This window comes from Pongo abelii, chromosome 5 (assembly GCF_028885655.2).
Source record: "Pongo abelii isolate AG06213 chromosome 5, NHGRI_mPonAbe1-v2.0_pri, whole genome shotgun sequence".
NCBI lineage: Eukaryota > Metazoa > Chordata > Mammalia > Primates > Hominidae > Pongo > Pongo abelii.
Window position 1 is genome coordinate 128885383 of NC_071990.2, and position 23529 is coordinate 128908911.

The 23529-nt window shown below is 40.4% G+C and overlaps 1 protein-coding gene across 7 annotated transcripts in view; it reads right to left on the reverse strand.

Moving 5' to 3' along the window:
* MTCL3 (MTCL family member 3) overlaps nt 1-23529 on the reverse strand; it is a 65392-nt gene that overhangs the window by 4739 nt on the left and 37124 nt on the right. For 3 of the 7 annotated variants that reach the window (XM_054558137.2, XM_054558136.2, XM_054558138.2), the window contains 3 exons: nt 16529-17704; nt 14320-14457; nt 4943-5409 (listed from right to left, as the gene is read on the reverse strand). In XM_054558137.2, the coding sequence (XP_054414112.1) occupies nt 5380-5409; nt 14320-14457; nt 16529-17704 (1344 nt within the window). In that variant the 3' untranslated portion in view covers nt 4943-5379. Of the gene's footprint in view, nt 1-4942; nt 5410-14319; nt 14632-16528; nt 17705-23529 lie in introns of those variants that run through there. The other 4 variants (XM_054558139.2, XM_054558140.2, XM_009242236.4 and 1 more) reach the window with 4 other exon arrangements.

Below are 23529 nucleotides of genomic sequence, written 5' to 3' on the forward strand. Positions count from 1 at the left end.
AGTCCACCACCGCCTTAGATAAAACTAAAATTTATTTTTCACTGCAATTTTCAAATACCAATAGTCTCCAGGATTGTGAACTTTAATTTGCAAATGTTAAAAGTCTTTACATGAATAAAAAAATCACATTTGAATAAATGTACTTAGTGAAAATCAATGATGGGCAAAGTGCTTTTCAAACAACTGAGAAGCAGTGTTGGAAAAACAGTCTCAAAGAGCGGATGGTACTGTCAGTCCAGAGTTGGGAAATCCACCCTGAGCAGCTGAACAGCCTTTTTCCTAGGAGTCAGTACAATCTGTTATGCACCCCGCCCACTGTTTTTAAGCCCAGACACAGACAACAGCAGAGACAGATGTTGAAATTACACTCCACTTAAACAGTATCCATAGTTTGAAACATCTCAACAGCAGCCCCTTTGTATCCTGCCATAATTAGTCACTTGCTTGTAAACTTGCCGGAAAGAAACATACCTTTCGCACTGGGGAGAAATCCTATGGATGCTCGACCACTGGTCAATTAGCAATGGAAGATAGTGGATGGCTAGCTGTCTTAAAGAGAAAAGTCTCAGCTCGGTGAATCTCGATTCTTTACAAGAAAAGGGGATGCAAAATAAGTCCAACCATTCCACAGAGCAGTACTGACAAGTCCCTTTGAAACCTTCACCACTTTTACAAGTCAAAAAGCTGCTCAGCTTAGTGTCACAGCAGCAGCTGAGACTACTGTGATGTCAGTTACTTGGAGGCGGCCTTCAAGCCACCTCGTCCAACCAGAGCTCTGTAACTTTAGAGCAGCTCATGCTCTGGGTAAACAACTCCAGGTCCAGGACATTTTTAGCTTTTATAATGGAGCCCAGTATTTTCAAACTTGCCAAAAGAGCTGGTTGTTAACATCATACGATGACAATGGCCAATTTTAGATTTATTTTATTAGGAAAGTAAACATTTTTTTATAGGCAAGAATTATCTCCCTCTTTCCATACTTCTTTATCCTTCTCAGCTGGTGGCAGGATGTACTCTGCTGCGCCTTTAGAAGTTTGCATCTGGATGTGGCAGAACAATATGTGTAGCATAATTATATATATATTATGCACTCTCAAAAGATCTATGAAAGTTATTGAGCTTCTATCTTCAAATAAAATAGAAATGGAACATAAAATCCAACCTCTTAGCTCTCTGTGATTCTGACAGTGTGTTGCTTTTATCTACAGTAGTAGCGATGTCTTTACGTTAGAGAAAATCAGAGCCCATGGGAAAGGATGAGATTTCTTATTGTGGGAGGACAAAACACACACCCCCCCCCCCCCCAAAATGAGATACCTATGGTCTTATTTTCCACTAAAGTGTGCTGCAGCCATAGGAAGAGAAAGCAGCCTAAGTGTATGGAAAAGCTCTCTAAATCATGATCAAATCAGCCTGTTCTGAAATGCTAGGAGATCTTGCCTCCCCAGCGGCATTTTCAGGTTTATTGTGGCTTTGTACACACATGCATCTGATGATATTTGGTTTAATGTAGTCAAAAAAGTCTCTAGAGCAATTCTTTTGCCTAACTTAGCAAATACACAAGTTTAAACAATAAGGTCTTATCTTCAAGTCTGAAGAGCTTCCCTGGTGTGGTCTTTAAAGTAATACATATTCACTCACATTATTTTCACCTGCTTCCAGATAAATATTTCATGAGGAGCTAAAGTTTAGTACTAATAACCTGCTCATAGTAGGACTTTAACACATGTAGGACAATCAAATGAAACCGTACTGTGTCTGGAAAGCCTGACATCATAATCTCAACAGCAATAACAACAACAATAACAGTGATAGTTATAGTAATAATAGTGATTATTCACTGAGGGGCAACTCTCTGCAAGGTTCTGTGCTAAGTACTTTGAACAGACCTTTATCTGAGTTCACCCTCAGAGCAATTTTGTCTCTAGATACTGATAATCTGATCTTACCGATAAAACCCAAGCAAGGCTCATAGTGGTAAAGCATCCTGCAAAAGTTCATAGAAATGCACCCATGTGGAGGAAAAGGGTTTGAAACTGTTTTTTCTGATTGCAAACCATGGAATTTTGTCATAGAGATCTAAGTTTCAATTCTGCTGCCACCACTTATCTGTGTGATCTTGCAGACCCTGATTCTTCCTTAAAGACATAATTATATTTACTTTAAGAGGCCATAAGAATATGAGGGAATATATGTAGCGCCAAGCACACAATAAAGGGTAGCTCATGTCTGCCTCCATACTTATGAGGCTAGGAAGGAGATTCTTTGAGAGAGGGAAAGGGAGGAGGGAGTTGCACAAAAACATCAATGCAGAATTATCTTAACATTGTTTCTGGCCGGGTGTGGTTGCTCACACCTGTAATCCCAGCACTTCCGGAGGCAGAGGCAGGTGGATCACCTGAGGTCAGGAGTTCGAGACAAGCCTGGCCAACATGGTGAAACCCTGTGTCTACTAAAAATTAAAAAATTAGCCAGGGAGGCTGAGGCAGGAGAATTGCTTGAACCCGGGAGGCAGAGGTTGTAGTGAGCAGAGATGGCGTCACTGCACTCCAGGCTGGTTGACAGAGCAAGACTCTGTCTCAGAGAAACAAAACCAAAAACATTGTTTCCTTTACCTTTTCTTCTACTCCAAACTTCTTAACTTCTATGTATCACTTGTAAATCAAACTAAGACTATTTTCTAAATCCTATCGAAAATTCAGATAGTATGTGTCTAAGTTACAAGAGATGTTAGGTTGGACTATACTTCCTAAGTGTCACTCAGTAGTACCCATTTCAATCTCTTTTCATGGCTGTCCCAGTGTGATTGTCCCAGGGCAATCACAAATAATTGCCCTATGTTTTAGAAAGAATTACGTCATTCATACCTGATGACATACTAATTTATTTCAATGTATAACAGATTCAAGTGCTTCATCTGCTTCTTGTCATGGTAAAGCTGATTTTAAATTGTACACAGGATCAAATAATAATGAAAGTCTTTGACAAAAAGTTTACTCCAAGTTTACCACTTATTCTAGTATTTACCAACCTTTTCTGTTGAATTATATATATATATAATTTATATTATATGTTATTTATATATAATATACAATTTCCATGCCATATTTCATACCCAAAAGACAGAAAGTAAGTCAATTAGGTGATACGGTGCAAAGTCAAGAAATGTTCAGCACAGCTTTTGAGATTTTCCCTTGAAAACTTTTTGTTTAAGAAAACTTTTAAAAGAAAATTTACCACAATTATGTACATAAAATGAATGCATTTAAAAGACTGATGCTGGTATACTCAGCCCTACAGTTATATTCAGACATCTTGAACTGCCTGAGGTTTTCAAGCAGGTGTCAGAATGACTGAAAATCTTATGAAAAAAAATGCAATTTGTTTTGTAATGCAGTTTATCTTTAAACCATTTGAACATTTAAATCTTCAAATATGAAATTCACAAATGATTGCCCTATGTTTTAGAAAGAATCACATCATTCATACCTTATGAAATACTAATCTTATTTCAATGTATAACAGATATGTAAAGAAATGTACATAATAACACTTAATGGAAAATAAATGTAGAAACACTGCCTGCTGTCAAGAAACAAAAAAGAAAATTCTAAAAAGAAATGGAAAAGATCTATATTAATAATAATATTAAGGCACAATCAAAAACATTTTGAAAAGGGTAAAAGAGAAATAATGCGTGCATAAATGTCGGTAGCAGGTGTTTCCAGACTTACAGAATTTTAGAGCCAGAAAGAACTTCTGAAATCATCTAGCTAACCTTCTCATTTTACAGTTGAGGGAAGAGGCCCTGAGGGTAACTCATCTGCTCAAGGTCACAAAGCCACTTACTGGCCATTCCAAGAATAGAATCCAGGTCTCCTCATTCCTGGTGGAGTGCCTTGAAGTTCAAAATTCCAAGAAGTGCAAGGGAAGAAAATCGAAATAAGAATGCCGGATATGAGAGGAGACTGAGAAGTTGATTTCTGGCTTTGGCAAATTTTAAATTCAGTTTTCTTCTATGTCCAAATGAGAGAGATGATACTCTATCTTCCAAGTATGACATAAGAATCATATAGCTGAGTATTTATTTATTTATTTTTGAGATGGAGTCTTGCTCTGTCACCCAGGCTGGAGTGCAGTGGCGCGATCTCAGCTCACTGCAACCTCCGCCTCCCAGGTTCAAGTGATCCTTCTGCCTCAGCCTCCTGCGTAGCTGGAACTACAGGGGCACGCCACCATGCCCGGCTAATTTTTGTATTTTTAGTAGAGACAGGGTGTCACCATATTGGCCAGTCTGGTCTCTAACTCCTGATCTCGTGAGCCGCCCGCCTCGGCGTCCCAAAGTGCTGGGATTACAGACGTGAGCCACTGTGCCCAGCCAGCTGAGTATTTATTACTATCTAAAGAGGCTCATGTCCTTAGCTAATTGTAAACACTGAGTCAAAATAAAAAGGCAAATGGATTTTATCTTAGCAGTTAAAAAATCTGAAGATAAACATGGCAACATGGCCTTAAGCATGCCAGTACATATTTAATCTATGGTTTTGTTTGCAGAACGATCCTGAAGTGTTACAAAGCAGTTACTCATTTGTTCTCTTTATGCTATGACAACCTGGTATGAGACGGGAGAGCTTCTGATTTCTTGTTTATATCATTTTTCCATTGCTTATTCTTTTACTCTTTAAACATATTTAACAATAAAAGGGGTACTGTGTTTCTATTTTCATTGGAAAGAAGATAGAAAAGATTGAAAAAGAGAACAACTTTTAAAAAACTAAACTTGTTCTTTTTTGTTTGTTTTAGTATAGTTTTGTTTTTGAGATGGTCTTGTTCTGTTACCCAGGCTGGAGTGCAGTGGTGTGATCATGGCTCACTACAACCTCAACCTCTGGGGCTCAAGCAATCTTCCAGCCTCAGACTCCTGAGTAGGGGACCACAGGCACTTGCCACCATGCCCAGGTAATTTTTGTATTTTTTTTTTTTTTTGAGATAAGGTTTTGCTATGTTGCCCAGGCTGGTTTTGAACTTCTGAGCTCAAATGATCCTCCCTCCTTTGCCTCGCAAAGTGCTGAGATCATAGGCCTGAAACACTGTGCCCCGCCTAAACTCATTCTTCTGCATGTTAAAGTTCAAAGGCTACTATAAGGGCTGTATTTTAAGAAATCCTTCCTTCTTGAATGTCTGCCCCTTGCAATTTTCAAAGTACTTTAAGATCATGAGATCTCAGTTGTTTAGCAGAACTCTTGAATCTTAAATTATCTTCAATTCCTAAGGTCTTGGGTACTTCAGTTAACATTCCATGTAGCAAATATTTGTGAATACCAGTTCTGTGCCAGGTTAGACCAAGAGGACTGAAAGAAGAGGAAGAAATCCTTGTCTTCAACAGGTCTGGTCAGCTCTGAAGATTCCCTGAAATGTGACATGTAGCATGACTGTTTGCATCCTGAGTAGCCCACTACACTCGTATAAATTCACAAATTTGGAGAGTCTCTCCTAGGAGTACCCACAGCATTCCACCGAGGAGATCACGGTTTAGTGTTACTCTCACTCAGACCTAGCTGCACACTATAATCACACAGAGAATGAAAAAGAAAAATAGTAATGCTGGAACTCTCCCCAGACTTCTGACTCAGACCATCCAGTGGTGAGGTCCTGGCTTCAGACTTTTGATGAAGTTCCACAGCTGATTCTGTCAAATTTGGTCCTGTGCTATTTGAGTTCTAGAATGGCAATTTCAACTGTGTGATAATAAATATAATTTTGATCCTCCTAAAATACCGTTTTGGGGTATAAAATTATGAGGATCACACACAGAATATTTACTATCCATGTACATGTTTGGATTATTACTTGCCAGCTAATGTACTATTTTTCCAGTGGGGGATGTTTATCCTTCGAATCATGGGACACTGGCTGTCTCTTCTATTCTGAAGGCTGATGACACGTCAACAGGTTTTTTAGCCAAGCACATCCATCATGGGGCTTATGCACAGGCATTTCCAGATGGCAGAAATATTCAAAAGACACACGTTTGAATGATCTGTTCTTTTTAGGTAGTGGTCCAAATTCTGAACCAACGAGTAACATATTTGAGAAATGTGGGCTATTTTAAAACTAGAAACAGACCTTGCTAACATTTTTCAAACTTGTTTTTAGCATCTCATTGTATTATTTACAGATTCTTGACTTGGAGGATACTGATAATGATGAGAATAAAATCAAAATAATAAAAAGGACTGTTTGAGGGCTACCTTTCCTTTAGTGACCAGCAGAGTCCTGGGAATGCTTGTCCACCACAAGAGGGCCACCCTGAGCCACTTCTCTCTGCTAGGATGTTTCAGCAGTAAAGCATGGCTCAGGCTTGGTGAGTGTAATTTGAAGGACACAGGAACTAATCCATATTCCCCCCAGGGAGTAACTAATCCACCTATATCTTCTACGAGAAATGTTAGATTTATCATTACCGGGTGGCAGCATTCTGTTTCCAATAATTGCCTAGTAAAATACCACTGGTAGAGGAAATAACTATTGGCTACTCACACTTCGGCACAGAAAAGGAGAAGATGTAGCACATACTAAGGATTAGAAGGAACAAATCAATATGGGTAGGCTTTGATTAGAGGTCGGGAAAGCCATCTGTTTCATTCACAGGGCATGGAGTGGGGAAACAGGTGGAAGATCTGAATGGGGAACTGCATAGGTGGGTGTTAGATTTTGAGCACTTGGAGTTCAGGTCAACAGGAATGTGGCATCATGATACGAGAGGGATACAGTAAAGGATCTGGAGGTAAAGTTACAGAAAGGGAGGCCCAAAGTCACACTTCAGTGTAGCTCCTAGGCCCACTCTGCAGAACCAGCCAGACCCATTTTCAGGGTCTTCTGCAGAAACATCCAGACCCATTTTCCATGGCCAAGGTTCCTCAGTAAGTCCATATTAGCCTATAAGCACAATACCTTGATGGGTAATTTGCCCACGAACATCTCAAAAATTCATAAAGGAAAAGGGGTTAGGAAGAGAGAGTTGCAAAATGGTGATATCACGTAGGGCAAAAGCTATTCAAGTGCAGGAAGGAAACAGTAGGTATTTAGTACATCCTCAAAAGCAGCTGTGTCTGACCCTTCCACTGTATTCTGGTGTTGTTGATGCTATCAATATATATTGCAAAATAAGATTTCTGTAACCTTATTCCTTTTTTTTTTTTTTGAGACAGAGTTTCGCTCTTGTCGCCCAGGCTGGAGTGTGATGTCACGATCTCAGCTCACTGCAACCTCTGCCTCCCGGGTTCAAGCGATTCTCCTGCCTCAGCCTCCCAAATAGCTGGGATTACAGGCACCCACCACCAGGCCCAGCTGATTTCTGTATTTTTAGTAGAGACGGGGTTTTGCGATGTTGGCCAGGCTGGTCTCGAACTCCTGACCGCAGGTGATCCACTCAACTCGGCCTCTCAAAGCGCTGGGATTACAGACGTGAGCCACTGTGCCCAGCCAACCTCACTCTTTCTTTATCCAACTCTTTTTAATCCACACTACTATTTTGAATCCAGTCACTTTCTACAAATATCAGGTATCTTCAAACAAATAGCTGCATCTGAATCAATTACATTCCCTCTGAAGTAAGGAGGCTGAACAGAGACTTCAGTTTCCCGTCTTGGACAGTTTTTTTCATATCAAGATGAGGTCCAAGGCCAGGGAGTCCTCATTTTCCTTGACTACCTCAACTAGCTTCACTACGGCTTTTTCCACTAGATGTAATCTAAGCTTGTTTACAAATGCTAAGGCCCTCTATGCAGTGGGCCGACAGCCTCAGCAGGTACACATTTCCTTTCAGGCAAAGGCTCAGCAGATACACATTTCCTTTCCTGCCTTGGATTCCCAGGAGTCACCTAATGTCCAGAAAAAAATTAATTTCAGTAACTTGTCATGCTGAAACCCAGTTATAAATGACTGATCTAGGCCAATACACAGGATGTTCTATTTAAGAAGTCTAACTCTATTTTGTCTGTCCAGGAGTCAATGACACAAAAGGAGTAACACAGAATGTGAAAAAACTGTTTATAAGAAAGATAGAAGGGAGTTATAAACTACAAACTAAACTGAGTGTTCTGACTTTAAGAAATAAGAGTATATAAGTCATTTCTTTAAAAAAGCTCTTAAATTATCTTCCCTTACTAAATCACTTGAGGCAAGTAAGTAAACTGATGAGCTGCTCTCTGCCCCTCATACTCTCTTAATATGTGAATGCACAGGTTAAGGCAGGTACTTTTGACATAAACTTAAAGAGCTGACTTTAAAGGTATGTCATGTTGGACAACCTCAAAAAGAAGTGATGCCGTTTCCCAGCCTTCAATAATCACTTATGCATATACTTGTTAACATAAGCAGCTCAACTCAAAACATTCAGAAGAGACTACAGAAAATAAACGCATAAAGCACACTTTTTCAGAGTCAGTAATTTCCACAGCTCCATATCTGGAGTACTCATGACATTGTAACACTTCAAATAGTCAAGATATTGCACCACTCCTGAATACCTCAGGGCGGTTTGCCATTTTCTTAAGTGAGCTGATGTTCTAAACTTTTCTGAAAAGTTCTAGTTTTTAAATTAGTGTAATGCTCTACACTGTTACTGTTTATTTAATGTTTATTTTAGTAAAAAATAATCATTTAAAATCATTTTAAAAATATATCTAAAACTACTGATAATTTAAATAAAAATCATCAAAACAAAGGCAAATTTTTATTATCTGAGTTTAATATATGCTAAATAGGAATTTGGATTCAAAAACATTGAGAAAAACATTCAAATATGCAAGTCAATAAAATTTTATGAACATTTTTGTAAAGGCTGAATAACTGCTAACAACCACTGATTATGTATTCTTATCTTAAACTAAATGTTTGCAATTTTATCTTCAGATGTTGAGTTTTGTTGGTACCTTATTTTGAAAAATAGCTACAGAAAAATACATACAATTCTGAACTAAAAAAATTTTATAATGGAACAGTGAAATTGAATAATCAGGAAATGTCAATAGACTTAAGTTTATTAATCACAAATATCTGGGATATAAGATCAGATGGGGCTCTTTAAGACAACACAGCCTGGGCCGGGCGCGGTGGCTCACACCTGTAATCCCTGTACTTTGGGAGGCCCAGGTGGGCGGATCATGAAGTCAGGAGATCGAGACCACCCTGGCTAACACGGTGAAACCCCGTCTCTACTAAAAATACAAAAAATTAGGTGGGCGTGGTGGCGGGCGCCTGTAGTCCCAGCTACTCAGGAGGCTGAGGCAGGAGAATGGCGTGAAGCTGGGAGGCGGAGCTTGCAGTGAGCCGAGTTCGCACCACTGCACTTCAGCGTGGGCGACAGAGCGAGACTCTGTCTCAAAAAAAAAAAAAAAAAGACAACACAGCCTGGCTTAACAGTGAGCAGTGCAAGGTAGAGATTTCTGAGGTTTCTCTTTACATCTAAAAAGTGTTATATTTGCTGCTCTTGTTCTTTGATCAAGTGGGTTATAACAGTACTCTATTCAAAAGGTGCCCCTAGAAATATTTAAAATATTACCCACAACTTCACTAGGACAGACACAGACTAGAACTGCCAGTGAGTACAGAAAATACACCTTTAAGCAGGGAAGACATGGATGAAAATGTATTTAAGTTACATGGAAAGGAACTTTAGAGATTCTATGATTTGCACACATTTTCAAAATGGCAAATGTGAAAAACAGCCACTACCACTTTCCCTTCTCTCAACTGATCAAAAGTACAGTTTAGAAGCATTACCACATTTAAGATATTACCACATTTATTACTGTAACTACAAAGGTGTTCTGCCATGTCCAGGCCATGAAACGTTCTATTTTGTATGAGTTTCTAGCTGAAATTCTACAAGTAGACTGCTGAGAATATCAGGACCTACCCATGAAATGTGAGTTTCATCAAAATATGAATGAAATTACTTTACTTATCAAAAACCAGATCAAAATTAAAAACACAGAATGAAATCTATTTTTCATTAGACCTAATTGGTTTACAACTAGGGTTTAAGCAGTTATGTCTTCATACATACTATGTTTTAACTGTACCATATCCCAGTAGTTTAATAAGTGGTCGACTTTTCTTACTTTCTGGTACTATTCTCCACTAATTTCTCTTCAATCTCTACATTCAGTTATGGTGTCTGACCCAAAGCATGACTCTACTAGATGAACTGGACTGTAGTTCTATCAGAATGCAGTTACAAACTCTGCACGAATATTTGGAATTAAGGCTGAGCTACCAAATTGACACTCCAAACTTCATTGGCAGCTGATTAAATAACCATATCCCATTCTATCACACAAACTAAAGTGAAGATTGGAGAATGCAGGCCAAAATACATTCCAGGCTCAGGACTGAATTTTCCTTTGTTTTATGAGTTTAGTTACTTATGCTTAAAAATAGCCAACTGAATTCCTTTTTTCTTAGATCTAGGCCAAATTAACAAGAAGACACTTCTTCCTATGGCCAAGAATGTGCATACAAGGGAATTTTCTAGAATAAGGCTTGCTTTGTTGAGTTTACTTTGGTGTGATGTTTAAATAGCACAGCTTCAAAGGTCCAAACAAAAGATGACGCCTTGTCTTAATAATTAAGAGTCTTTGCTCTCTTGGTGAATCAAGAAGCCTGGTTGTTCCTCTTTCAGAAACAGCTTCATATAACAAAAATAATGCAAGCAACAGGATCAAAGGGGAAGATGCTGGGGACTCTCTTTCTGAGGTTTTGGGCACCATCTTTGTTAACTTATCTTCCCAAGTCTATGTTCTACGCTTTAAGAGATAGGTGCACCCTGGATACTGGGCGCCCATTGAACAGCTTGAAGTTATAGGGAAAAGACGGCAAGGAAAAAGGTCACTTTGTGCCTGCTGGCAATTTTCTGACCCCACCTTCCACCAACTGGTCCCCAGCATGTCCCCTAAGATAGAGGTAGGTCTGAATGCCCTGACCCTGGATGCATTTCTCATTATACACCACAGTGTGATGGAGCTGTGTGTGTACACACAGGCACAACTGGGAAGCTGGTGTATGCAGTGAGTGGGGCAGAGTGGAAAAGAGCCTCCTTGGAATTCAACTGTTTAGTAAAGTTGATTCACTAACTTCAAAGGAGCTGTTGGAATGATTCCATATCCCCCAGAATCTGTGAGCAGCAGTCAAGTCAGTTCTGCTTCAGCCTACTTTCCTCTCCCCAGTATTTCACAGGAGTTTCACATATGGAGGATCTGGATGAGGTTTAAGAGTCTCATGAAATTCTATAAAATCACTGCCTGTATTAGTCCACTTTCACACTGCTATAAAGAGCTTCCTTGAGACTGGGTAATTAATAAAGGAAAGAGGTTTGACTCACAGTTCTGTATGGTTAGGGAGGCCTCAGGAATCTTACAATCATGGTGGAAGGGGAAGCAGGCACCTTTTTCACAAGGCAGCAGTGGAGAGGAGTGAAGGAGGAACTTCCAAACATTTATAAAACCATTAGATCTCGTGAGGACTCACTCCCTATCATGAGAACAGCATGGGGGAAACCACCCCCATGATCCAATCACCTGCCTCCCTCTACATGTGGGGATTACAGGTCCCTCCCTCCATCGGTGAGGATTACAATTCAAGATGAGATTTGAGTGGGACACAGAGTCAAACCTTATCACTGCTTTAGGAGTTCATAGGTAAGATTAATACCCCTGTTGCCAGAAGGGCAACATAGGGAACATGACCATAGTTCCAAAAATGAGATCTATAGTTGAGGCTGGTGTTTTGGTTAGCCCAGACATCTCTCCTTTCCTATTCAGGTCACAAGTTATCACTGAGGTGTTTGCACCATCTTTGCATATATTTAGGCTGTCAGCCCATCTAAGAATGCCTAGGGATTTTGTTGTAATAACATGTTAGATCACTGTGGGATCATCTTGAGTCTTGAATTCAGTGTGCACACATGCCTGTGTCTCTCAGTGGGTGTGTGACCCTGTGCCCGCACACTATCCATCTTGGTTCTCTTTTCTATTAGATATTACTCCTATTTACCTTTGATTCTGTGTTTTTGAAAGCTTGTATTAATGCAAGCCAAGTTTTCTGGCATGACCACCAGTGCAGAAATATAATTGTTTTATCACTGGAGGTGATACCCCTTCTGGCAAAGGCTGTACAACTAAGCAGAAATGCCCTAGAGAGAATTCAGACATCCACTGAGCAGCTGAAACTTTAAAGTCTACTCAAACCTAGACACCTAATGATCTTATATCTTAGTATCACACGGTTTACTGTAAGCTTTGTTGAGGCTATATAGAACGTGTATTTTAGATAATTCAAATATCTAAAAGTAGTGGTTCTGGGGCATTTTTAAAAATACAAATGCCTAGGTCCGTACATTTTATTTCAATTAGTATGGAGTAGGTCCCCAATTAAAAACATCCCAGAAATTCTGATGTGCAGCTAGCATTGATAACCACTGATCTAGTTATTTCATTTTTGATTCCTCTCATGATAAAGAAAGCTAAAATCTAAAGCCAGTTTCTTAAAGTCACACAGGGTGGTGAATACGCATGATGCTTCTGAAGTGAATGAGTGCATACCATATCACGTTTCTCCACAAAGACAACATCAGCAATTTGGACAAGGCAATTATTTGTGATGTGGGATTTCAGGGACCTTGAAGTTCTGATCCCTTCCTCCTAAATGCCAGCGAGCTTCCCAGTCATTGTAATAACTTGTAACACTCCACACACTTCCAAATGCTCTGTAGGTGGCTGAGAACCTTTTAACAGGTATAACCGGCTCCAAAGACAGTATTTCAGCTACACTTCAGCCCTCAAACATTTACTTTCAGTTCCTGAAATGGTGGCCTGGAAACTTATCACGGATCTAACAGACAAACTTTAGGTTTTAAAGTGTTTGTTATCTCTGAGATGAAAAAAATTTTAAAAAGCAAACACCTGAATTATATATAATTGATTAAACATGGCATTTATCTCCTTTCATTCATTTTTGTAATGAAGCTTTACCTAGCTCTCAGAATCTCTAAAATAAAAAGCCAGAAGTGCATAGTGACAGATTCCAACTGTTGGGTAACCACTCCTCACTTCAAGTCTCTCCTCCCCCTATCAAAAAACAAACAGAACCGAAAACCAAAACCAAACAAACCCTATAGAGGGTAAGAGCAGTTATTCTAAACTAAAGTTTTAGACTATTGTGAAGGTTTGTTTGTTTGTTTAATTAATATTCAAATGGATGTGGGTGAGGATGAGACTATAAATAAATCATAGTCCCTTGAAAGTTAAATTCCTGGGATTCCAAGGACCATTACCAATAGCAACTTTTATAACAAAGTTTTTCCACATATTCTTTTTGCAGATGTGCAAGATACTTCACTTTCCACAGATTTTCATATCCGTCAACCAACCTGTGAACATTTACAAGTATGTGACTTCAACAAGTGCAGGGATTGCTGACTCTTGGGTGGCACTGGATAAACTATCAATGAGATGGACAGAATAGGTCCTTTGGGTAGATGGAGTCTATCCAGGCCACTTTAGGTTTGAGGAGAAAGGGGGATGCTCAGGTTTATTGAAGTTAGTTTATATCTCCAGAGCACCTCCTGCCAGAACTATGCTACCAGTCTTGGATTGTGATCTAATGAAATTCTAGAAAATGACCATACTTTAATGAAATTCTAGAGAATGACTGTATTTTTTCCCTATTCAAAACAATTCACATATCACATTTATAGGGTATTTCCTACTCTGGAGGCAATCTATTATAGAGGATAGGACTCCAAGCAATAAGTTCGATTAGCAATACACGACTTCAAGTATAATAAGTAAAAGCAGGAGTGGCAGGTTTGGTGGGAATCTGGTCAAATAGAGTAGGATGGGGATAATTATTTCCTAAATGAACTAAGACCTAATCCAATCTCTGCTTCCAAGCGTATCTCTGTAGACAAAACACATCGGCATTACAACACATTACTTAGTTTTCATGAGGGTCACATTTCATTTATTTCCCCTTTTTTTTTTTTCAGATATTTATTGGATGTCAAAATTATCTTGTTAGTTTGATGCAACCTGGCAAAGGTACTTTACAAATGTATATACTTTTTGGAAATGTGACCAAATTGTGAATGTCCGTCCAGCTTTGAATAATAATAGTGAACTACTGAGAAATAATTATGAGACATGTAGTCCATTTTTATATTCAATATGCCAATTATTTATCAAGAGGAGACAAACAGGATTAAAAAAGAAGTAAAAATTAAAACAATTCATACAGAAAAATGTCACACTTTCTTACCTGAAATATTTTAGTGCTTGGGCTTCTTATTGAATTTGGTCTTGGTAAGATGAGTTGTGTCTTTTTAAAGAAATAAGCAGTCTTCAGTGTTTTTATAGCATTGGTTACTACAGAAATTATACTTCTTTTACTTCTTGTCTTGAAGGGTGAACAAAATAAACAAACTGAAAATACTACAATGAATGGTAAATGATGAAAGATTTACAGTACAAAAAACAGTGTAAAAAGGAAGACAAGTTTAAATATTGTTGTGTAAGAAAGTGAAGAAAATAATACAAGAATGAGAATAAGTAAAATGATAGGCTGGAACATCTGGGAAGGTAAATGCAAAGACAAAGAGAAGAGTTAATTAATAATAATCTTTAAAACTTAAATTCACATCAACTAATTTAAGTATTCATTCAACTTAAAAAAGAACCCCCACCCTCCCTTAAGCCTATATCTATAAAATCTGAAAGCCTAATATTATACATAGCACTTTCTCTCACTCTAATTTCTATTATTTTCCCTAAGGGTATAACTGAATACATATCAAAATTCAACAAGTTTTATCATAAAACGATATTTTTCATAGCAAAGCGGAGCAACATGCAAGATAAATAAGCGATAGGGCTGCAATGTTTCTAGCTGTACCAACAGGCAGTTAATCTAAAACCATGCTTCTGTACATAAACTGGCTTTTAAATGTCTTGCGTGTCTTAAAAGCCATGCATGCTGTTGTACTTCCGTGGGTTCTCCATTGGATACAGGACACCAGGCTTGCCAGAGCAAACAGCATTGCCTGTTTTGTTTCATAAATTATCTTTCATGTGGTTAACTCTGACAAAATGCATTGGTCTTTAAATGGCCACCATACCTGGCCAAAGCAGCTCAGTCCAATTCATCCGGTGTGCCTCTACAAATCAGGATGGAGGAAAAATGCTGGTTTTCCCTGTTCTGGAATAGTTACTATTTCTCTGAATTAGTGTTGCCTTCAAGCTACCGTATAGACTCCTTCCCCAGTCCTGAGATTCTCCACTATACAACTGAGAGTGATTTTCTCTGGAAATAATGATCATGTTATTTCAACTTATGGTAAAAAAAAAAGTGGCTTTCATTTGTTCCTTTCCCGGGGGTTGTAGACAGAAAATCATGTCTCTTTACCACTGGTTTCTACATTTACCAGTAGTTATCCATCAGTTCTGTTTTATTTAATTAAATTAATTTTTTTATTGAGACAGAGTCTCACTCTGTCGCCTAGGCTGGAGGGCAGTGGTGCAATCTCGGCTCACTGCAACTTCCCTCTCCCGGGTTCAAGTGATTCTCCTGCTTCAGCCTCCCGAGTAGCTGGGATTACAGGAGTGCGCCACCACACCAGGCTAATTTTTGTATTTTTGGTATACATGGGGTTTCACCATGTTGGCCAGGCTGGTCTCAAACTCCTGACCTCCTGCCCTCTTTGGCCTCTAGGATTACAGACATGAGCCACAGTGCCCTGCCATCAATTCTGTTTTAGTTTTATTCTTTCTTTTTTTTGAGACAGGGTTTCACTTTTGCCCAGGCTGGAGTGCAGTAGTGCAATCACCATTCACTGCAGCCTCGACCTGCCTGGGCTCAGGTGATCCTCCCACATCAGCCTCCGGAGTAGCTTGGATTACAGGTGCATGCCACCACACCCAGCTAATTTTTCATATGTTTTGGAGAGGCGGATCTCGCCTTGCTGACTAGGCTGGACTCGAACTCCTGAGCTCAAGCGATCCACCCTCCTCGGCCTCCTAGTCTAGTCATTTTTTTAAAATCCTAAACTCAATATGGATCTTGGCTCGAAAACCACATATCAGCAGTTAAATATTCCTATTCAGAACCATCTTGCAGTTCATCTGCTAGCAGAGTAACAGAGAAAAATATTGACCTTCTAAAATAATAATGTGCCTCAAAATCCTTTACTCTTTCCACAACAATTGAGGGTAATGGTGTTAAGTTTTCCTTTTAAACAGAACAGAGGAAGAAATGGTGACTACGTGATGGAGTCACAAAAACCTCAGCCCTGCAGAAGGACAGTGTGGAAGAACTGGTGGGCCGGCCGGGGGTTTCAGGACCCAGCGCGGCCCTGAGCCGGGGCTTCCCCTCAAGCGGGGCGCAGCAGTCCGGGCGCCGAGACGCCCGCCAGGGACGCGGCTCCACGGGCCAGCCTGGCCACCGCCGTGGCTCGCAATAGGCAGAACTGTACCTGACTCACGGAAATGGGCTCCTCGGCGCCGCGGTCGTCCGCAGACTTGGGCACCTCGAGGCGGTCGATGAAGGTCTGCAGCTCCTTGCGGAAGGCCTTCATCTGCGCGTTGATGCGGTAGAGCAGCTCGTGCTCGCGGATGCGGCTGCCGTCGTCCTCCTCGTCCATGAGTCCGAACAGGTCCCCGTTGGCCACGTAGATGCGCGCCTCGGTGATGATGGTGCTCGTGTCGGCGATGAGCCGGTCGATGGTCTTGCCCAGGCGCTCGGCCTCCGAGCGGATGTCCTTCATCTGCTGCCGATCGGAGAAGCTCTTGGGCCAGGGCCCGGGCGCCGGGTAGAAGGAGCGAGTGGGCGTGAGGCAGCGGATGTTGCGCACCTCCTCCGAGTCGCTCTCGCCGCCGATGGGCCCTTCGCGCTTGCGGTGCGGCGGCCGCGAGTCGTCGTCGCTCTCCTTCTTGCCCGCGTCGCTCTCGGCGTCGCTGTCGCGGGGGCTGCCGCGGATGCCCAGGTGCGAGGCCAGGTCGTAGCGCTGCATGTTGGACATGAGCACGCGGTTCTCGTACTGCAGCTGCATGACCTTGCCGCTGAGCTCGTTGATCTGCAGGCGCGCCGCCTTCAGCTCCTCCTGCAGGGCCTCGGTCTTGGCGTTGTCGTGGTGCCGCGCGCTGTCGTGGCCGCCGGACTTGTACTTGTACTTGTTGAGCTCCGCCGTGATGCGCTTGTTCTGCTCCTCCAGGTCGGCCACGTTCCTCCGCAGCAGCTCAGTCTCGTCTTCCACCAGCTGCAGGTGCTGCCGTAGCTCCGACAGGGATTCGCTCTGCTCCCTCATGAGCGGGTTGGCCGAGCCGTTGAAGTCATCGCCCCTAAGGTCGTCCAGTTCCGCCTTCAGGCCTCTGTTCTCCACCTCCAGTTCGACGATTTTCCTGCCCAGGATGTTGGCTTCTTCCTCCACCAGCCTTAGCCGTAGCTTGAGCTCGGCCTCCCTGGTGCTGGGAGGGCCTCCGGCTTCTCCTTTGGGCAAAGGACTGTCCAGATCCCCATAAAAGGATCTGTACTTCTGGAGCTCGTGTTCAAATCTGTCCTTTTCTTTATCAATCTTGGCCATTTTCTTTCTCATCAAAGCGGCTTCTTCCTTAACAAACTGCAGCTGGCACTTCAGATCTTCATTGTCCTCCTCATTTGGGGGAAAAGAGGGAAAAAGATAGGAGATCATTTTTATGTAAATCAAGGAAACAACCAAAAGAGGACACCTGGAAAAATAATTTCTTTTTCTTGCAATCCAGATTTAATGACAGAGAAACAGAAGCAGATACTGTGTATTTTCTTCAGATCACTTAAATTCTCTGGCAAATTAAAGATTAGAACAGTGTTACATACTGGAAGCAAAAATGAAAAGGAATATGAAAAGAGAAAAACTGGTCATCACTATTCAGAGATTATTATATGTTGTAACTGCATACAACTGGTAATCATTTCAGCAGTGTTTCTTTTGTTTCATTATTGCAGTAATAAATATAAAATCTGTTCAAGGAGCATGTAGTTCATATGCATTCGCTGCCACTTTTTTGTCACTTACACTGAGCCAAGTGCTGAAAAGTGTTTTACAAACATGAACCTAATTTAATATTCAGAGTAAACTTAGGAGTAGGTATTACAGTTCCTGGTTTAAAGATGTTCAGTAACTGTTCGAAGGTTACACAGCTAATGAATAGCAAAGGACAAAGGTGAAATTTGAATCCAATTCTGTCTGAAACGAATGCTCAGGCTCTTGATTTCTGTGTCACTTAGGAAATAATCTGCCCCCTGTTTTTATTCAAAGGAAAATTGTTTTAGAGGCCTGTAAGTCAGGAAATTTTGACACTGGAATGGTCCATCCAAGGAGAAACTGTTAGGTTTTCCATCTGGATCACATTTAAAATAGGTTGTACTCCCATCAGTCTGAAATGGATAAAGTTGGTTCAGCCTGGCAAAAGGATAGCGGAACTGTAGAAGTTCTTCTCACACATTCTTACGACAACCTCAGAGCCCAATCATTAACTAAATTGAAAAGTACAAAAGGAGGAATGGAAATCTTTCTCTGAGGGATATTACCGAAGCATGTTATTATGTCTAAGGACATTTCTCCCAAGGACAATTTCTCAAAATTCTCTTTTAAGTGTGTACTTTGATCCAATCATGTAACTTCTGTGAACTTTGGTTTCTTCATTATAAAAACAAAAATAAAAATTCTTTCCTTATCCAGTACTCTAGATAACACAGATCAGTCATCTGTGTTTGAGATGCATTCTGGTAAAGAAGGAGCAACCACTGGTGAGAAGGTGAGGAGAAGAATGAGCTTCTGCCAGAGATGCTCAGTAAATACTACACAGAGCCTTTGAGATGGAAGAGATGGAGAACAGGGCACAGGTCTCCTGTCTTCCTATTTACTAATGGGAATATGAAGCGTTTGAGAGCTGCTGGGTGTGCAGAGCCTGAACATTCCATTCCATATAGTATTAAATACTTATATCAGTCCTTCAAGATAGGTGATGCTATCTCCCCTTTACCGACAGGAGAGATTTATTAACATTGCAGTGCACAAGTTAATAAGTGACAGAGCACAGTCTATATTCTGGCTGAGTCCCAAACTCATATTCCTTCCACTGCACATGCTGCCTCTAGAAAAGAAGCATAAAAGAAAAAAAAAATAGAGCAATGTGGTAAAATCGAAGAAGTAAGATGTGTTACCTTGTACACTTTCCTCTAGAAGAAGTTTAGAAGAAAGAAGAGAAGGACTACCAGAAGAGATGAGAGAGCCTTAGCAGCATCCAGGGAGGACTGAAGAGGGTATGTCATGGAAAGCTTTGATGGAAGCTTTTTTGAGGATGAGACCAAGGACATGTTACAATGTTTTGGATCACATCAGAGGACTCAAAGATGACCCTGAATTTTTGAGTTGAGGGGTCTCATTGGATTGTATGGCCAATAGCAAGGATAGAGAATGAATAAAGAGGAGCATTGCATTTAGATCACTTTTAAAATAGGATGTACTCCCATCAATCTGAAATGGATAAAGTTGGTTCTGCCTGCTGAAAGGATAGTGGAATGAAACTTACAGAAGTTCTTCTCATGACATTCTCATGACAACCTCAAAGCCCAGTCATTAACTAAATTGAAAAGTACAAAAGGAGAAATGGAAATAGTTTTGTGTGAAGAATGTGGGTTTAAGGTTTTAAGAATGCTGTCTGTGAGGTGTTCCAGTGGAGGGATACAGGGTGGAAACATTCATCAACAGTCATGTAGAATCTCAGGCTCATGATTAGATTACTAAGATTACATCTTGGCACTTAGAGCTCAGGTCTAGAAGTGAGGACGTGTGGATGAGATGTGTAGAGGTGATGGTTGAACCTATCATAATAGTCACAGACACAACCAATGAGGAGAAGAAAAGAAAGGGAGAGAGATGGCCGGGCGCGGTCACTCATGCCTGTAATCCTAGCACTTTGGGAGGCTGAGGTGGGTGGATCACGAGGTCAGGAGCTCGAAACCAGCCTGGCCAATATGGTGAAACCCCATCTCTATTAAAACTACAAAAATTAGCTGGGCATGGTGGCATGCGCCTGTAGTCCCAGCTGCTTGGGAGGCTGAGGCAGGAGAATTGCTTGAACCTGGGAGGCGGAGGTTGCAGTAAGCCGAGATTGTGCCACTGCACTCCAGCCTGGGTGATAGAGTGAGACTCCATCTAAAAAAAAAAAAAAGAAAGAAAAGAAAGGGGAGACAGGTAAGAAATAGTCAAAGGTTTGGGAGGGGAAATCTAAGGTCATGTAGGCCAATAATTAGAAACAATGTTTGAACAGAAATATGACCAACAATGATATGCTACAAGGGGTGGGTTATTCATGCCTCCCCTTTTTAGACCATATAGGGTAACTTCCTGATGTTGTCATGGCATTTGTAAACTGTCATGGCACTGGTGGGATTGTAGCAGTTAAGGTGACCACAGATCACTCTCGTGGCCATCTTGGTTTGGTGAGTTTTAGCTGGCTTTTTTACTGGAACGCATTTTATCTGCACAAATAAATGTCAAATATGCTTTTACATAGGCTAGGTTTTATTTGACATGCAAGAGTAGATGAGACTGGGAAGCCAGGTAGGGTTGCATGTGTAGTGGAAGTCCTTGATTGCAAGGCAAGGCCTTTATTGGCTAGTATAGTTGGCATATACTGCAAATTGAATCTAACCAAAACAGCAGTGGGTGTGATACAAGGCACAAACTGAAGCAGAATAACACTTCACTGGGTTATATTAAGCAAATAAAGAAGAGAATATCTGATTTGTGTGTATGTAAGCTCTCCTGCCCAAAGGAATGAAAACAACAATTATTTTAACACTTGGACATAGACTGAATATAATAGAGTCATTATGAGGGAAGGAGCTGCATCAAGGGCTAATGGGCATGGTAATTATTTTATTTATTTAAAAATAAATCTTTTCAAGATACAAAATGTGCTAGTTTCTGCAATGCCAAGAGTTTACCACCCTGTATGCCAATATGCCTTGCATCCTGATCTTGTAACCCAACTATTGTAGGCTGCATTGGAAACTTGGCATAGAAATATACATAATTATTGATAAAAAAAGGAGATTGCATGCAAAGTGTCTGGTCCACAGTAATTGAGCAGTAAATACTTTCTCCTATTTTCCACAGTGAAGGGTAGGCAAGAAAAATTAAAATTCTCTGAGGTGTGAAGCAAGTTATTTCTTATTTTTGTGTATGTTGAAGACTCACTCAATTGAAGATACAAATTACATGTGAAGAGGGAAACATAAAGATATGATGATGATGAAGGCCAGTAAGAAATGAGCTAAGCCTGGCTTTCACTTTAAGAGCCACTACTAGAAACTAAATTGCATTCTAACTGATTACATATATTAACTCATTTAGTCTGTACAACAGCTCTCTATTATGATTCCCATTGTATAAATGAGGAAATAGAGGCACTAAAAAGAGTAAGTAATGGGCCCAAGTTCATACAGCCGGTATATGCCAGAGATTTCAACCTAGGCAGCCTGGCCCTAGAACTACAGTTCTTAATTGCTGTGCAGTATCATTTCTCTGTAAAAAAAGTCACTGTGCTGCTGAGGAACATGTGAGGAAGAGATCAAAGAAGCTGAAGCAAATTAACAAAATGAAATACAAAGCTAAATGAATAATAGAGAGTTGGACCATATGAAATTGCCACTTCTGTAGATCGAATTCAATAGCATGTTGGCAATTTTGTGTGATTTCACATAGAAAAAGGAGACGGGAGTATTTAAAAGCATGTATTGAACATATGCAGAGTGCCAATCACTAGACACAGATGATTCAAAACTGAATAAGATGGCTCCTGTCTACAAAAATGCCCTGGCTAAGTAGGAGAGATGAATGCATAAACAAGAATTACAATAGAATGGTATATTTTCAGTAACACAAATATGTGGATCGATGGTTTGCAACCTTGACTGAGCATTGGAATCGTGTTATAATTTTGTAAAAATGGACCATTTTATAATTGAGATATCCCATCAGAGATAGCCTGATCAATCTCCTGAGGTGGGTTTTTGAAAAGTGACAGGTCATAACCTCTGAAAATAAATGTGTTGGAAATGATAGCAGAAACTTCATATGCCGCAGTATACTTATAAATAAGGAAGTTTTTGCCCATGAAATAAAAGCTGGTAGATTGCATGGCATCTTGACTTTTGTAAGGTCCCTGACCTCACTGAGAAACTGATTAAAGTTGTGGATGTTTTTGCAGAAAGTTGCCCACATGCATAGTGAGTGGAGGTCCATAAAGCCAAGACTAAACAGTTAAGAATTCCTGCATCAGAGACTATGGTTGAAAAGAATAAATAAACTTTTAACACAGGTAGTGTAAGAATAGGACAAATGTAGATACAGCGTCTACTCCATAAACAAGGTAGGAAAGAAGATTCATGGCAACACGTGAAATGATTCACAACAAAATATTTAGAGTGAGTTGAATAAAGTGACAGCAAAACAGAGTGGGAAAGCTGTAGTGACAGAGTATATTTGGACTTACTAAGGGAACAGAGAGAAAGGTACAAAAAGTGATATCATGGTCTTGGCTGTGAGACTCTCTGGGATTCTAAAAATGCTGAGGTCCATACGTGTTCTGGTGCAAGTACCAGGAGAAAACAGAACAGGAACAGAGCAGGTACAGAAAGGAAAAAGGAAAATAATATATAGTTAATATGTTATGCTTTAAAAAATGTCTGAGATCAACTTTTTCAAATTTTGAATATTTAAAATCACTTTAGTTAAATTATCTATCTAATGTGAAAAAATCCTTGTAATCATAAAAGTATACTACAGTACCATAGATTCCAACTGACATAGTTTAAAGGTTAATATCTAGCCAAGTGTTTTTGGAGAGTCATAATGTCAGAGGCGTGTGACCCAGAACAACTACATCTTGAATAGGAGCTGGGTAAAATGAGGCTGAAACCTATTGGGCTGCATTCCCAGATGGTTAAGGATTCTGAGTCACAGGATGAGATAGGAGGTCGGCACAAGATACAGGTCATAAAGACGTTGCTGATGAAACGCGTTCCAGTAAAAAAGCCAGCTAAACCTCACCAAAACTGAGAGTGACCTCTGGTCGTCTTCACTGCTACAATCCCACCAGTGCCATGACAGTTTACAAATGCCATGACAACATCAGGAAGTTACCCCATATGGTCTAAAAAGGGGAGGCATGAATAATCCACCCCTTGTTTAGCATATCAAGAAATAACCATAAAATGGGTAATCAGCAGCCCTCGGGGCTGCTCTGCTTATGGAGTAGCCATTCTTTTATTCTTTTACTTTCCTAATAAACTTGCTTTCACTTTACTCTATGGGCTCGCCCTGAATTTTTTCTTGCACGAGATCCGAGAACCCTCTCTTGGGATCTAGATTGGGATCCCCTTCCTTAACAATAGTGTCATTTTTATCCCAAATGTTTCCTCTTCCAT